Below are 17,116 nucleotides of genomic sequence, written 5' to 3' on the forward strand. Positions count from 1 at the left end.
CTGTTACAGATGATTTTGTTAGTTTTGGTTGAGTTTTGTATCAATTTCTTCACAAAGTTCAGTAACCGTTTGTTCGTATAATTTTTTTAAAAAAAATTTCTCATTGAACCTAGTTTCAATTGTGAAACAGAGCAATATAACATGACAAACTCGTTCGATGGGTTCATCACCTTATTCAAAGTTGGTTTCAATTGAGAAATCGAGTAACATGAGAAGAGAAACTAGGTCGATGAGTTTATCTCCTCATTCAACACGGGTTTTATTGAGAAACCGATTGATGAACAAAATATGGGAAGAAAAAAATCGTTCTGACAGTACTAAAGTGTTAGAATCTCGAAAGGGTGTTGTTGGACAATCTGAAGAAAAAAAAGAGCAAAAGAGTTAGAGTGGATGATGTTGAAGGTAAGAGAAAGCGTATCGTGGGGGACGAAGTGAATTTGAGTGTCAAACCAAAAAAAAAAGTAAGGTTCAGAAGGCAGAAAAAGTTAAAATTCCTGACGAAGTTTGTAAGGTACATACAATTTTTTAGTTATATTTTTGTATATTGTTGAATCTTCTTTTAAAATTGGATTTAATTTGTATTTGTTTGTTTCTAATTCGTGTCATTTATTTGTAGCCTTGGAAGCTTAGTTGGTGAGTCTTTTCATGTTACTCATTGGACATTATACACCATTGTGGACATCGTATCAGTTTTATAGTCAAAGTTGACTGATGCCATGTTTAGGTAAAGCTGTTTTGGCTATTTCCTTAATTTACCTCGACTTGCTATGTAGTCATAACTAATTCGTTCTTTAATGTTTAGGAAGTTGGTTCAAGATAAGTGTAATCAATTTGTGACGATCCGGCCAGTCATCTCATGAGTTACCGCTCCGTTTTTCCCATTTCTACTTCTTTATGCTTTGTTTATCCGTATTATATGGTATCAGGTTGGTCGGATCGAATCCGGAATGATTTTGGTAAGGTTTGAGACACTTAGTCTCTTTTGAGGAAGCTTACGTTAAAAAAGGCAACCGGATATTAACTTAGGTGTTAGAGGGATCGGATGTGAATTCCGATGGTTCGGATAGCTTCAGGAGGTAATTTGGGACTTAGGAGCGTGATCGGAATGAGTTTTGGAGGTTCGTAGTAGATTTAGGCTTGAATTGGCGAAGTTGATAATTTGGCAATTTCCGGTTGGTAGGCGAGATTTCGATATAGGGGTCGAAATGGAATTCCAAGAGTTGCACTAGCTCTGTTGTGTCATTTAGGAAGTGTGTTCAAAATTTCAGGTCATTCGAACGTGGTTTGGTTGGTTTTTTTATCAAAAGCGTAATTTAGAAGATTTTGGAATTCTTAGGCTTGAATCCGATGCGAATTTGGTGTTTCGATGTTGTTTTGAGCGTTCCGAAGGTTGGAGCAAGTTTGAATGAAGTTATGGGATATGTTGGTATGTTTGGTGGAGGTCCCGGGGGCCTCGACTGAGTTTCGGGTGGTCAATCGGACCATTTTATGAAGTTTGGAATTGCAGAAATCTGCTGCTCAGTGTTGCAGATAATTGACCTTCGCGTTCGCGAGAGGGGAGCCGCAATCGCGAAGGGTTAGCTGGAGAAGGCTGAGACTTTGGCCTTCACGTTCGCGAGGGAGTTTCCACGTTCGTGAAGGGCTGGGAAGCGATTCATCGCATTCGCGAGGTAAGCTACACGTTCGCACAGAGGAAATTGGCCAACTGGGTTTTGAGGTGTTTTGTTCATCGCGTTCGCGGGTGAGGGAGCGCGTTCGCGAAGGGTCAAGCTAAGGAGCCATTGCGTTCACGATGGGCATGTCGCGTTCGCATAGAGGATTTTTGGTCAAAGTCATTTTAGTGTTTCGCGAACGCGAGGCGTTGACCGCGTTTGCGAAGAAGGAATTAAGGCCTGGGCAGAAGGTTTAAAAGGTCGTCTTATCCGCGATTTTGGGGTTTATTTCTTCCATTGTTAGTCATTTTTGGAGATTTTTAAAGGGCATTGAAGAGGTATTCAAGGGGAATCACTTGGAGATAAGATTCTTGGACTTAAAACTCGATTCTAATGTGAATTCCACCTAAATAATCATGAAACTTAAGCCAAAAATTGAAGAACTAGGGTTTGGAAATTTAGACCTTTGATTGAGGATTTGAAGGACCAATTGAGGTCGGATTTCAGAACTTTTGATATGTATGAACTCGTGGGGATATAAGGAATATATTGATGTAAAAATTATCGAATTTCGATACGTGGGCCAGGGGGCCGGGTTTTGGTAAATTTGGGATTTGTGTCGTATTTTGATTATTTTCGCTTGGGCTTCATTCCCTTAGCATATTTTGGCATCCCCATTCTGATTTTGGATAGATTCGATGCAAGTGGAGGCCGATTCGAGGGGCAAAGACATCGCAAGCTAGAGATTTGACCGTTCAAGGTGAGTAATGATGTTCTAAGAGTTTGAAACCCCGGATTGCACATCGTAGTGCTATATTGAGGTGACGCTCAGCCATGTTTACTCTGTTTTAACACTTACATGATCTTTTAAATGATATTTTGGGCTGAGAATCATGTTTTACTATTGCCCAAGTGGCTCGTGAGGATTTTGACTGAGTAAGGCCGAGGGCCTGTATTGTGAGGAAACATTTGATACTGATTATGAGGCCGAGGTCCTGAGAAATGTACGCCACGAGGTGGCTTGATTGATATGAGGCCGAGGGCCTAGTGATGATGCCACGAGGTGGCTTGATATTGCGCTTGGGCCGTAAGGGGCCCCTCCAGGAGTCTGCACACCCCCAGTGAGCACGGGTACATATTGTGATCTGAGATTGAGCCCGAGGGACTGGTATTGTTCTAAGATGTTGCCCGAGGGGCAGATTTGTTGATACTGTGCCCGAGGGGCGAACCTTTAAGTGTTTATCTTTTTCTTAAATTCCTGTCAATTACCATGCTTAATTGTTGAAAAAGGCTTTTCATGAAGTTAATTTTGAGTTAAAGGATTTTACCTATCTTTCACTGGTTTACTGTTTTAAATGGGTTTACTGTTTCATTATAGCATGCTTTGTGTCTTATGTGATTTCATGCTTTGTGTCTTATGTGATTTCATGCTTTTAGTCTTTATTTATGATTATTACTCACTGAGTTGGAGTACTCACTTTACTCCTTGCATCCTATGTGCAGATTCAGGCGTATCTGGTCCCGCTCCCGAGTACTGATCATTTCCGGCTCAGGCGGATCCGAGGAGTCTCTTGGTTGTTGTTGGCGTTCGCAGCCCGGAGCTCTTCATTTTCTTAGTCCTTCATGTTCTTAGTTTTCTATATTAAAATTTGTAGTTATATTTGGAGTATTCCATTTTGCTAAATGCTCATGACTAGTGACACCTCGGTATCGAGATGTGTTGGGTTATTTTCCGCGAATTATGTTATTATCTGTTAACTTTGGATTATCTTATCATGCTTTAGATTTATTTCTTATGGTTTAATTGTTAATAATTGGATATGGGAAGTGTCGACTGGCCTTGTCTTCACGAGAGGTTCCATCACGACCGAGTCCGGGTTTAGGGCCGTGACAAGTTGGTATTAGAGCCTAGGTTACATAGGTCTCACGAGTCATGATCAGGTTTAGTAGAGTCTCGCGGATCGGTACGGAGATGTCTGTATTTATCCTCGAGAGGCTGCAGAATATTTAGGAAAAAGTTCATGTTCTTGAAATTCTTGTCATGCGAATTTGTTGATCGAGTACTAAACTTTTGTTATTCTATTCTCTCACAGATGGTGAGGACACGTGCTACCGATCAGGATGGACGACCACCAGTACCACCAGTTGTGTCCACCAGAGGACGCGGTCGTGGTCGTGGTAGGGGCAGAGAAGCTAGGGCAGCACCTGCAGATCCACCAGCTGCCCTAATTCAAGATCAGGTCTCAATTATGGACGCTCCAGCAGCCCCAACTCAGGCACCAGCTGTGCCTATTGTGATTTTTGGTCTTCAAGAGGCCTTGGCTCAGATCTTATTAGTTTGCACTGGCCTAGCTCAAGCAGTTTCAGCCACTACAACCGCAGCTACTTCTCAGGCAGGGGGAGGCAATTAAACTCCCGCTGCTCGCACACCTGAGCAGGTCGTACAGGGACTTCAGATGTCGAGGGCACAGCCAGCCCAGCCGATTTTAGTTGCTCAAGACTATGTAGTTCCTGCTATGCCAGAGGATGAGCAACGTAGGTTGGAGAGGTTTGGTAGACTTCAGCCTCCGACCTTCAATGGTGCAGAGGACGAGGATGCCCAGGGTTTCTTAGATAAGTGTCAAAGGATGCTTCGTACAACAGGTATTCTAGAGACCAGCGGGGTCTCTTTCACTACTTATTAGTTTTCGGGAGCTGCCTTCACTTGGTGGGAGGCTTCTGAGAGGCGTAGGCCTGTTGGTGCAATACCCCTTACCTGGCAGCAGTTCTCTGTTCTCTTTCTGGAGAAGTATGTGTTGTAGTCCCGCAAAGAGGAGTTGCGTAGGGAGTTTGAGTGGTTGCATCAAGGCTAGATGATTGTGACGCAGTACGAGATGAGGTACTCCGAGTTAGCTCGTCATGCTATTTGGATGGTTCTGACAGATAGAGAGAGGATTAGGAGGTTTGTTGATGGCCTCACTTATCAGCTTCGTATTCTCATGACCAAGGAGAGGGTGATTGGTGCTACCTTTGAGGAGGTTGTAGACATTGCACGGGAGATTGAGTCTGTTCGTCGCCAGGAGTGCGATGAGAGGGAGGCCAAGAGGCCTCGAGGATCTGGTAGTTACAGCAGTACTCCTTCGAGAGGTCATTTTCAGCACGACAGAGGCCATCCATTCAGGCATGCTCAGCTAGCTCGCCCAGGTTATCGTGGGGCGTCATCGGGTCATGGTTCTCACAGTTCTCATCAAGGCCAGTCATCACTTAGTGCCCTTCCAGCTCAGAGTTCGTCCCGTGCTCCATCAGTTCAGGGCTCTTCTATGTCGAGTGCATCTGCTAGTCACTCCGGTGCGAGGGGTTCCCTTCAGTCCCCTTCTCCAGCACTTGGGAGTTGTTATGAGTGTGGTGATATGGCTCATATGTGGAGGCAGTGCCCTCGTCATCTTGCGAGCTCATCTCAGCAGAGGGGTCAGTAATCGGCTTCAGTGCCAGTTACTTCACCACCACCCGCCCAACCAGCTAGGGGTGGAGGTCAGTCAGCTAGGGGTCGCCCTAGAGGAGGAGGTCGATCAAGTGGCGGTCAGTCCCGTTTCTATGCACTTCCAGGCAAACCCGATGTTATTGCTTCAGATGCTATTATTACAGGTATTGTTTCAGTTTTCCACAGAGATGTCTCTGTATTATTTGATCTTGGTTCCACCTTTTCTTATGTGTCATCATACTTTGCTCATTATTTGGGTACGCCCCATGAGTTTCTTGCTTCACCTGTTCATGTATCTACCTCGATGGGCGATACTGTTGTTGTAGACAGTGTGTACCGGTCGTGCGTGGTAACTATTGGGGGTCTGGAGACCCATGTGGATCTTTTATTATTGTGTATAGTGGATTTTGATGTCATTTTGGACATGGATTGGCTATCTCCGTATCGTGCTATTCTGGACTGTCATGCTAAGACAACCATATTGGCTATACCGGGTGTGCCACGGATCGAGTGGCAAGGTGTGACTGATTATGTTCCCAGTAGGCGATCTCATTCTTGAAAGCCTAGCGTATGGTTAAGAAGGGTTGTCTTTTGTATCTAGCCTTTGTGAGGGATGTCGGTGCTGAGACTCCCAGTATTGATTCTGTTCCAGTTGTGAGGGATTTTCCCAATGTGTGTCCTGCAGACCTACCGGGCATGCCACCGGACAGGGATATTGATTTTGGTATTGACTGGTGCCGAGCACTCAGCCCGTTTCTATTCCATCATATCGTATGGCACCAGTGGAGTTGAAGGAATTAAAGGAGCAGCTTCAGGAACTCCTTGATAAAGGGTTCATTCGGCCTAGTGAGTCATCTTGGGGTGCGCCGGTTCTATTTATGAAGAAGAAGGATGGCACTATGAGGATGTGTATTGATTATAAGCAATTGAACAAGGTAACAATTAAGAAGAAGTATCATTTGCCTCGCATTGATTATTTATTCGACTAGCTTCAGGGAGCGAGAGTGTTCTCCAAGATTGATCTCCGTTTAGGTTATCACCAGTTAAAGATCAGGGACTCGGTATGCTTAAGACAGCTTTCAGGACCCGATATGGTCATTATATGTTCTTGGTGATGTCTTTTGGGCTGACTAATGCCCCAGCGGTGTTTATGCATTTGATGAACAGTGTGTTCCGGCCTTATCTTGACTCGTTTGTCATAGTCTTCATTGATGATATTCTGGTATATTTGCATAGTCAGGAGGAGCATGCGGAGCATTTGAGAGTTGTGTTGCAGAGATTAAGAGAGGAGAAGCTTTATGCAAAATTCTCCAAGTGTGAGTTTTGTCTTAGTTCAGTGGCTTTCTTGGGGCACGTGGTGTCCAACGAGGGTATTCAGGTTGATCTGATGAAGATAAAGGCAGTTCAGAGTTGGCCCAGACCGTCCTCAGCCATAGAAATTTGCAGCTTTCTTGGTTTGGCGGGTTATTATCGCCATTTTGTTCAGGGATTATCATCTATTGCATCTCCCTTGACCAAGTTGACTCAGAAGGGTGCTTCATTTTTATGGTCGGATGAGTGTGAGGAGAGCTTTCAGAAGCTCAAGACAGCTTTGACCACAACTCTAGTGTTAGTTTTACCATCAGCTTCAGGTTCATATATCGTGTATTGTGATGCTTCGAGAGTTAGGATTGGTTGTGTATTGATGTAGGAGGAAAGAGTTATTGCTTATGCTTCACGTTAGTTGAAGCCTCATGAGAATAACTACCCCGTTCATGATTTAGAGTTGGTTGCCATAGCTCACACATTGAAGATTTGGAGGCATTACTTATATGGTGTGTCTTGTGAGGTGTTTACTGATCATTGTAGCCTCCAGCACTTCTTCAAACAGAAGGATCTCAATTTGAGGCAGGGAGCTGGTTGGAGTTGCTTAAGGATTATGATATCAATATATTACACCATCCGAGAAAGGCCAACATGGTGGTCGATGCTTTGAGTCGAAAAGCGGTGAGTATAGGGAGTTTGGCATATATTCCAGTTGGGGAGAGATTTCTTGAAGTTGATGTTCAGGCCTTGACTAATCGGCCGTGAGGTTAGATATTTCGGAGCCCAGTCGGGTATTGGATTGTGTGGTTTCTCGGTGTTCCTTATATGATCGCATCAGAGAGTGCCAGTATGATGATCCGTATTTGTTTGTCCTTAAGGAGAGAGTTCAGCACGATGATGTCAAAGATGTGACCATTGATAATGATAGGTGTTGAGGATGCAGGGCCGGATATGTGTGCCCAATATGGATGGGCTTCGGGAGTTGATTCTGGAGGAGGCCCATAGCTTGTAGTATTCCATTCATCTGGGTACCGCAAAGATGTATCAGGATATGAGGCAGCACTATTGGTGGAGGAGAATGCAAAGACTGGGTGGCTTGCTTCAGCGGATAGATATTCTAGAGTGGAAGTGGGAGAGGATCACTATGGACTTTTTTGTTGGACTTCCACGTACTCTGAAGAAGTTCGATGCTATTTGGGTGATTGTGGATCGGCTGACCAATTCCGCGCACTTCATTCCTGTGTGTACTACCTATTCTTTAGAGTGGTTAGCAGAGATCTATATCCGGGAGATTGTTCGTTTGTATGGTGTCCCAGTTTTCATCATGTCAGATAGGGGCACTCAGTTTACTTCGCAGTTTTGGAGGTCTGTGCAGTGAGAGTTGGGTACTTAGGTTGAGTTGAGCACAGCTTTTCACCCTCAGACAGACGGGTAGTCCGAGCTCACTATCCAGATATTAGAGCACATGTTACGTGCTTGTGTCATTAATTTCGGAGGGTCATGGGATCAGTTTCTACCGCTTGCAGAGTTTGCTTATAACAACAGCTACCAGTCGAGTATTCAGATGGCTCCATATAAGGCTTTGTATGGGAGGCGGTATAGATCTCTAGTTGATTGGTTTGAGCCCGATGAGGCTAGGTTATTGGGGACGGACTTGGTGCAGGATGCCTTAGAAAATGTGAAGGTGATTCAGGAGAGGCTTCATACAGCGCAGTCGAGGCAAAAGAGTTATGCGGACAGGAAGGTTCGAGATGTGTCCTACATGGTTGGTGAAAAGGTTCTGATGAAGGTTTCGCCCATGAAGGGTGTTATGAGATTTGGGAAGAAAGGGAAATTATGTCCGCGGTTCATTGGGCCTTTTGAGGTGCTTCGGAGGATTGGGGAGGTGGCTTATAAGCTTGCTTTGCCACCCATCTTGTCGAGTGTGCATCTGATATTTCATGATTCTATGCTCCGGAAGTATATTGGGGATCCGTCTCATGTTCTAGATTTTAGCACGGTTAAGTTGGATGATGATTTGACCTATGATGTGGATCCAGTAGCTATTTTGGGTTGTCAGGTTCGAAAGTTGAAGTCGAAGGATATAGCTTTAGTGAAAGTGCAGTGGAGAGGTCGGCCTGTGGAGGAGGCTACTTGGGAGACCGAGCGAGAGATGTGGAGCAGATATCCTCACCTGTTTGAGACTTCAGGTATATTTCTTGACTCGTTCAAGGACGAACATTTGTTTAAGTTAGGGAGGATGTGACGACCCGGCCAGTCGTCTCATGAGTTACTGCTCCATTTTCCCCATTTCTGCTTCTTTATGCTTTGTTTATCCGTGTTATGTGGTATCGGGTTGTTCGGATCGAATTCGGAATAATTAAGAAAAGTTTGAAACACTTAGTCTCTTTTCAGGAAGCGTAAGTTAGAAAAGTCAACAAAATATTGACTTAGGTGTTAGAGGGCTCAGATGTGAGTTCTGATAGTTCAGATAGCTTCGGGAGGTGATTTGGGACTTAGTAGCGTGATCAGAATGAGTTTTGGAGGTTCGGAGTAGATTTAGGCTTGAATTGGCGAAGTTGATATTTTGGCAATTTCCAGTTGGTAGGCGAGATTTTGATATAGGGGTCGGAATGGAATTTCGAGAGTTACAAGAGTTCTGTTGTGTCATTTGGGAAGTGTGTTCAAAATTTCAGGTCGTTCGGACGTGGTTTGGTTGGGTTTTTTTATCAAAAGCGTAATTTAGAAGATTTTGGAATTCTTAGGCTTGAATCCGATGCGAATTTTGTGTTTCCATGTTGTTTTGAGCATTCCGAAGGTTGGAGCAAGTTTGAATGAGGTTATAGGATATGTTGGTATGTTTGGTGGAGGTCCCAGGGCCTCGGGTGAGTTTCGGGTAGTCAATCGGACCATTTTATGAAATTTGGAATTGCAGAAATCTGCTACTCAGTGTTGCTGACAATTGACCTTCGCGTTCGCGAGAGGGGAGCCGCGATCGCGAAGGGTTAGCTGGAGAAGGCTGAGAATTTGGCCTTCGCATTCGCGAGGGAGTCTCCGCGTTCGCGAAGGGCTGGGAAGCGATTCATCGTGTTCGTGAGGTAAGCTACGCGAAATTGGCCAACTGGGTTTTGAGGTGTTTTGTTCATCGCGTTCGCGGGTGAGGGAACGCATTCGCGAAGGGTCAATCTGAGGAGCCATAGCATTCACAATGGTCATGTTGCGTTCGTGTAGAGGATTTTTGGTCAAAATCATTTTTGTCCTTCGCGAACGTGAGGCGTTGACTGCGTTCGCGGAGAAGGAATTAAGGCTTGGGCAAAAGGGTTAAAAGGTCGTCTTGTCCGCGATTTTGGGGTTTATTTCTTCCATTGTTGGTCGTTTTTGGAGCTTTTTGAAAGGGGTTGAAAAGGGATTCAAGGGGAATCACTTGGAAGTAAGATTCTTGGACTTAAAACTCGATTCTAATGTGAATTCCACATAAATAATCATGGAAATTAAGCCAAAAATTGAAAAACTAGGGCTTGGAAATTTAGACCTTTGATTGAGGATTTGAAGGACCAATTGAGGTCAGATTTCAGAACTTTTGATATGTATGAACTCGTGGGGAGATAAGAAATCTATTGATGTAAAAATTATAGAATTCTGAGACATGGGCCCGGGGGCCTGGTTTTGGTAATTTTGGGATTTGTGTCATATTCTGATTATTTTCGCTTTGCCTTAGCATATTTTGGCATCCTCATTCTGATTTTGGATAGATTCGACGCGAGTGGAGGCTGATTCGAGGGGCAAAGGCGTCGCGAGCTAGAGATTTGACTGGTTCGAGGTAAGTAATGATTGTAAATGATATTCTGAGGGTTTGAAATCCCTGATTGCACATCGTAGTGCTATATTGAGGTGACGCACACGCTTGATGACGAGCGTGGGGTCGTGCACTATTGGGGATTGTGACTTAGTCCGTCCCGAATGACTATTGTACCGCGTATTTGACTGAAATCTATTTGCTATCATCATGATTTGGGCTGAATGCCATATTTGGGCCTTGTGCCAACTATTTGAACCCTTCACAGATTTTTACTGGTATTTTCTCACCGTTTTGACTTTATACTTGAACTCAGTCATGTTATATTTCACTGTTTTCGTACTCAGCCATGTTTACTCTATTTTAACACTTACATGATCTTTTAAATGATATTTTGGGCTGAGAATCATGTTTTACTATTGCCCGAGTGGCTTGTGAGGATTTTGACTAAGGCCGAGGGCCTGTATTGTGATGAAACATTTGATACTGATTATGAGGCCAAGGGCCTGAGATATGTATGCCACGAGGTGGCTTGATTTATATGAGGTCGAGGGCCTAGTGATGATGCCACGAGGTGTCTTGATATTGTGCTTGGGCCGTAAGGGGCCCCTCCAGGAGTCTGCACACCCTCAGTGAGCCCGGGTACCCATTGTGATCTGAGATTGAGCCCGAGGGGCTGGTATTGTTCTAAGATGTTGCCCGAGGGGCAAATTTGTTGATACTGTGCTAGAGGGGCGAACCTTTAAGTGTTTATCTTTTTCTTAAATTCCTGTCAATTACCATGCTTAATTGTTGAAAAAGGCTTTTCATGAAGTTAATTTTGAGTTAAAGGATTTTACCTATCTTTCACTGGTTTACTGTTTCAAATGGATTTACTGCTTCATTATAGCATGCTTTGTGCCTTACGTGATTTCCTGCTTTCAATCTTTATTTATGATTATTGCTTATTGAGTTGGAGTACTCACTTTTCTCCCTACACCCTGTATGGAGATTCAGGCGTATCTGGTCCCGCTCCCGAGTGTTGATCATTTCCGGCTCAAGCAGATCCGAGGAGTCTCTAGGTAGTTGTTGGTGTTCGCAGACCAGAGCTCTTCCTTGTCTTAGTCCTTCATGTTCTTAGTTTTCTATATTAAACTTTCTAGTTATATTTGGAGTATTCCGTTTTGCTAGATGCTCATGACTAGTGACACCCCGGTATCGGGCTGTGTTGGGTTATTTTTCGCGAATTATGCTATTATCTGTTAACTTTGGATTATCTTATCATGATTTAGATTTATTTCTTATGTTTTAACTGTTAATAATTGGATATGGGAAGTGTCGGTTGGCCTTGTCTTCATAAGAGGCATCATCACGATCGGGTTCGGATTTAGGGTCATGACACAATTTTATGTGAAATTGAATGACAAATGTGTTTTACGTTTTGGTCTTCGGGAATTTGGTGCTGTAAGTGGTTTAAACTTTTGTGGCAATGAACATGTTGAGGGTAACTTCAGTGGATCCAATAGGTTGGTGGATACTTATTTTTCTGGTTTTGAAGCGGTGTCAAAGAAGTAGCTTATTGATTGTTTTGATAAGAAGAAATGGTAGTATGATGAAGACACAAATAAGATTGCAATTATTTATTTCATAAACATATTTTTAATGTCCACTCTGGCTCAAAAGACATTTATATTTAAACGTGATTTCCATCTTGTCGAGAGTGGCGAACATGTGTCCTTTCCCTGGGGTAAGATAGCGTTTCGAGCTTTAATGAAGTCGGTGAGAGACAGGTTGAGGGGAAAGTTTGAGTTTATAGGATTGGTGGATTTCCTCTTGCACTACAGGTGTGGTTCTATGAATATTGCACTGTAGTTGATAAAAAGTTTATTGTTCGCGTTGGAGATCATACACCACGCATATTGAACTGAAAATGACAGACGGGTCAACGTGTGAGGACTTCTTTACTGGTTTCTTCAATAGCATAGGGAATAAGATACCAGCTTTTAGATATTGGATATATATATATATATATATATATATATATATATATATATATATATATATATATATATATATAATACATTGTAACTCATTGTGATACATCAAATATACAAGTTTTATACATCTTTGATACATCTATAATTGACGCACTTTTTGTTACATTTGCAGTTTAACAATATTTCTCCGACAACTGAAGAGCTAAGGAGATTTACTTTGCCTGTTGAAGTTAAAGATGACTATCATAAATATTTGACATCACGTAACAGGGAAAAACTTCCTATTGATGACAACGATGAATTTGTCACGCCACCCCCGAAACAGATTAAGGAGCCTATCCCACTAAAACAAGCACCGGGTGTCCAACCTATTGATTATGACCGTGAGTTGCAGAAGTTGAAAGCTGATGTTAAACAAGTTTATATTGGTTTTTAATATTATTATTATTTTTTTGAAAGTTTTGTTAAAAATGTATATTCAAAGTCTATTATCTTTCTTATTTGTTTCATTTTGTAGCTCCATATGCAGTTAAAGTCCTTCATGGAATATGTTTTTGATAAATTCAAGGAAGTCTTTAAGTTGATAAATTTTAAGGTATGTGTTTCTTTTCCATTGTGAATTTTATTTTATTTTTTTAGTTAACTTACTGTATCCTTTTTTTTAAAATAGCTTGGTGCAAGCGAAGACAAATATGGTGTACATCCATAGGAAGACACCAGTGGTCGTCAAGACAATAATGATTTTGTGAGCAATATGGAGTTTGGTGGCAATGAAGATCTTGAAATGGATGGTTGTAAGGTGTGTTTAGTTATGCATTCTACACTTTTCCCTTTTCTTTTCTTTGTTGTTTTTGATAATTCGATTCTTTTTTTAAAAAAAAAAATAGGCCGGTGGAAGTAAAGGAAAAGATGTTACACATTCTCAAGGAGATACCAGTGAGCATCATCGTAACAATATTGTGCTCGATGCAGCAAATCAATTAGGTGTCAATATCATGGAAGAACCTTCTGTTGTGAAAGTTAACATGTCTGTTGCTAAAGTAACTTTCACACCAGATGTAGCGCATGCTGACGCTATTGGTGAGACTCCAGATGAGACGGCAGGAGAGACGGAGGAAGAATCTGATAAAGAAAAGGTTCTCAAATCTCAGACTAGCGTTGTTTGTGTGACTGCAAGTGTTGATGAGGCGGCAGGGGAGATGAAGGAACATTCTGAGAAAGAGGTTCCTGAACCTCAGATTGTTTTATACTAGCCTGAATTACTTCCTGAAGTTTCACCGCAAATGGAAAAAATAAAGAGATGTCCTGCAAAGGTCGTGCAGTCTCCATTCATTAATGTATTAGATTCAGGTTCCAGTACTTGTGTTGTTGCAGTGAATGAAAAAAAGTAAATTTGTGCTGCTAAGCATCCTTTTCAAAGAAAAATCGGAATTGGTCTTAACAGCTCTTTGTTGAATGTATTTGTTGCTTGGGTCAAATAAGGGAAGTCTAAAAAGAAGTATGTTTCCAACTTCTTAGTTTTGTTCAGTTTAATATTTTAATATATTGTCACTTATAGCATTATTTTGTATCAAATCACTATATCTCTTTTGTGTATATCTATTACCAGGAATTAAATTTACCCAAACCATATTAGTGAACTCAATCCTGTATATGATCTTGGTGTATATCATGTTGAAGACAAAAAATGATTTTACACTTTGGCATATAATAGTCAACCTTTGGATGAGTCGGTATTTAAGAAGTTACTTTTACATTTTTTTTTAATGTTAGCCAGTGTACATGCGATCAAGCCTATTAAGTTAGAACATATTATTAATTGCTATCTTGCCTGGCACCAGAAAACTAATGAGCATTCATATTCCTTTGTTTTTTGTAAATGTGGTTTGAAAATGCATAGCTACTTATACGAGCTTTCAATGATTAATTATTTGTTATATTTTGTTTTAGCACATTGATATTTTATTCTATTATCTGAGGAAGAAGGAGAAGTATGACAAAGACCTACCTGTAACATTCACCACCACAGATTGATATTTCAACGAGAAAATTAATGAGTTATGGCAGGCGTTTATTAATACAGATGGGGACAGTGAAGTATGCAAACCGGAACATGTCATTGCAGAGTATATTCAGGGGTATGTATTGGATGCCAATGTCTCATGGCACACTGTTGAGCACGTCTTAATGCAAATTAATGTTGCGAAAGTATTATGTGTCGCTGCCTCATTTTTTTGTACACACGCATTTCTATGTAAACAGTAAAGATATCAATTAGCGCACTGGTGTTTACAAATCAAAGGACTTGATTATCCATTTTGATGTAAAACTGGTTGAAGGACTGTCTCAATAAGTCGAAGCGTATGAATTTCTTTCAACACAATCTGTTTTGTTTTTAGATTTTGCAGTTTGATAATTATTATTCTTTTCATTTTTGTAGAGATTGCGTTATATTTGCGGCATCATTTGCCGAGTATTTCATTGAGGGCAAGATCCTCCTAAAAAATTTAATGCTTATGTACGCTGACGCAGATTTGGTGCTCTTTTGTGGGATTATTCTAGAAAGAAGATGGAACTGAACGCGCAAAATGATGATGAGATTATTGGTCGACAGAATAAGTTGCGGAAGTGGAAGAAGTAGTTACTTTTGTCATTGTTGTAGGATGAACTCAATAATTTCATTTTGTATTGTGTTCTGTTATGTTGTCATTGTTGTAAGACGGATCAGATTTGTTTGTGTTTGAATTTTATGAATACTTTTAATATTTGTACGACAAATGAGATGTTTGCTCTGTTATAAAAGGTTTAATGAGTTTTAGTGCAATATTGGAGTGTTGCAGTTTAGTTTATTTTGGTATTTTCTCCCTTGATTTTGTGTTGTGAATTCAAGATATAAAAAATATACGGTAGTTTGTGATACACTTTCTCTTCCAGATACATGCATGATACACACATGATATAGATATGATACACACATGATACATAGATGATACAGTCGTTTTGGATTGTTGCATAGTTAGTTTCTTTACAATGAGTTTTGCAGTATGATTGGTTTCTAAATATATATTGATGAAGCCACACTCTTATTTGCAAATTTCTAAAACTATTTGCACAGTTTTCTAGCTGCTACGACTGTTTTTCATTAGTTAGCTTTGTTACTACACAAAAACAGAAATGAGTAAGAGCCGACACACAAAGATACATAGGTGATACACAAGGGATACATAGATGATACAAATATGATACATAGCTGATACAACTTCTTTTTTAATCAAACATATGTATAATTTACTGATACACAAAGATACATAGATGATACACAAGAGATACATAGATGATATAAATATGATACAACTTTTTTTTTAATCAAACATGTGTATAATTTTAAAAAATACACTTGCAACACGATTTTAAATGATAGCTCAAATATTTATTTATATCTAAAATTCAAATGACATTCTGCATTGATACAGTTCTTGATATATTGGATTCTTCTAAATCTCTATGATATTCAGTAAAGTAAAATAACAAGTAATTCTAAGTTTGACATATTTCATCCTCTCTTTGGATTATTTCTATAAGTTTTCCTGTTATGACCTACTTCTCCACAATGTCCACATGAAATCGACATTTTTCGTTCCCTTTCAGATATTGGCTTGCATTTCCCCTTCCTTGGCCTTCCTGTTGATTTAGTCATGTATGGTGGCAAGACTTTTTCATCTAGAACTTCTGCAGGAATTTTCCATGTGCTTAATTTCATCAGGAACTAGATAAATTGAAATTTCATAGGTCTTCAATTGGTATTTCCTGGTGCAGTACATCGAGCAATACTCAATGTGATCAATGTATTTATATTTTAATATTGCCCAAGCATATGCACATGGCAGCTCATCCAACTGAAACTTTCTACAACTGCAAGTTCGATCTTTTAGGAACACCATTCTTTGCTTACCCTTGTCAAGTACTGAATATAAGTAACTCGTCGAAGCGGTCACCTACAATATTGCTTACACCATTACTTGAACACTATAATATTGCTTTTGTGCAAACAATGAAAATTAGAAAACGTTAGCCTTAATCAATTTGGTCTCCATGTGTCGTGTAGGTGGACACTAGTTTAACAGACTCACATAAAGAGTTCAAGATATAACAGATCCGTGAATTCGGCATGATTACATATTATATGCACAAGTATCTACAGATTCTAGTCATACCTTCATCTGATGTGACAGTTCGAGATTGTCCATCAGCATTGTATCATATTTTTTTCCAAAATCAGTAAATGACTCTATTGCTTTCTTTTGGTTTATAACATTCCATCGTCCGATCAATTGCCTTATGTACTCCAGCAAAGACGATACTGGGAGTTCCCTAGCAGCCTTGAGAGTTGTATTGATCGACTCCCCAATGTTTGAAGTCATTGTCAATGTTCTGTTGATAGTGAAATATGCTTTGGACCATCTTGCATACCCAACGTTGATTAAATAATCTTTGACCCTCTTATCAATTATCTCTACCTCTGCCATATGGTAATCAAACTTCTCAACTGTGTATGTTTTGGCCATAGCAAAGAATATGTCTTTGAGCTGCAAATGGTTCTTCTTATATTTTTTTTTATATTATTCTGTAGATACCATATGCAGACATAGTGAGGTACTTGTGGATACAATGTTGCCGCTTCATTTTCTATGCCTTTATGTCTGTCTGAGACTATGCACATTCCCTCCCTTCCCCAAATGCATCCTTGAACCTCACTAAAAACCACTTCCAGAAAGCATTATTCTCTGAATCTATAATGACATATGTGAGTGGTAGGATACTACCTAATAAATTGAATCATATAAACATATGTAAGTGTATGTGTGTGTGTGTGTGTGTATATATATATATATACACACACTTGTGTAGATGTTATCAATAATATTCCTTTGTATGTCGATTTAGGAAA

General features: G+C 40.6%; 1 protein-coding gene across 1 annotated transcript; it reads right to left on the bottom strand.

The window, feature by feature from the left end:
• Nucleotides 1-16,226: 16,226 nt before the first annotated feature.
• Nucleotides 16,227-16,733, bottom strand: LOC107791126 (uncharacterized). Its single transcript, XM_075223674.1, has 2 exons — nt 16,383-16,733; nt 16,227-16,280 (listed from the first exon to the last, which is right to left on the bottom strand). The coding sequence occupies exons 1-2, from the start codon at nt 16,731-16,733 to the stop codon at nt 16,227-16,229; spliced, it is 405 nt and encodes a 134-aa protein (XP_075079775.1).
• Between the last annotated feature and the right edge of the window lie 383 nt (nt 16,734-17,116).

This window comes from Nicotiana tabacum, chromosome 10, assembly GCF_000715075.1.
Source record: "Nicotiana tabacum cultivar K326 chromosome 10, ASM71507v2, whole genome shotgun sequence".
Lineage (NCBI taxonomy): Eukaryota > Viridiplantae > Streptophyta > Magnoliopsida > Solanales > Solanaceae > Nicotiana > Nicotiana tabacum.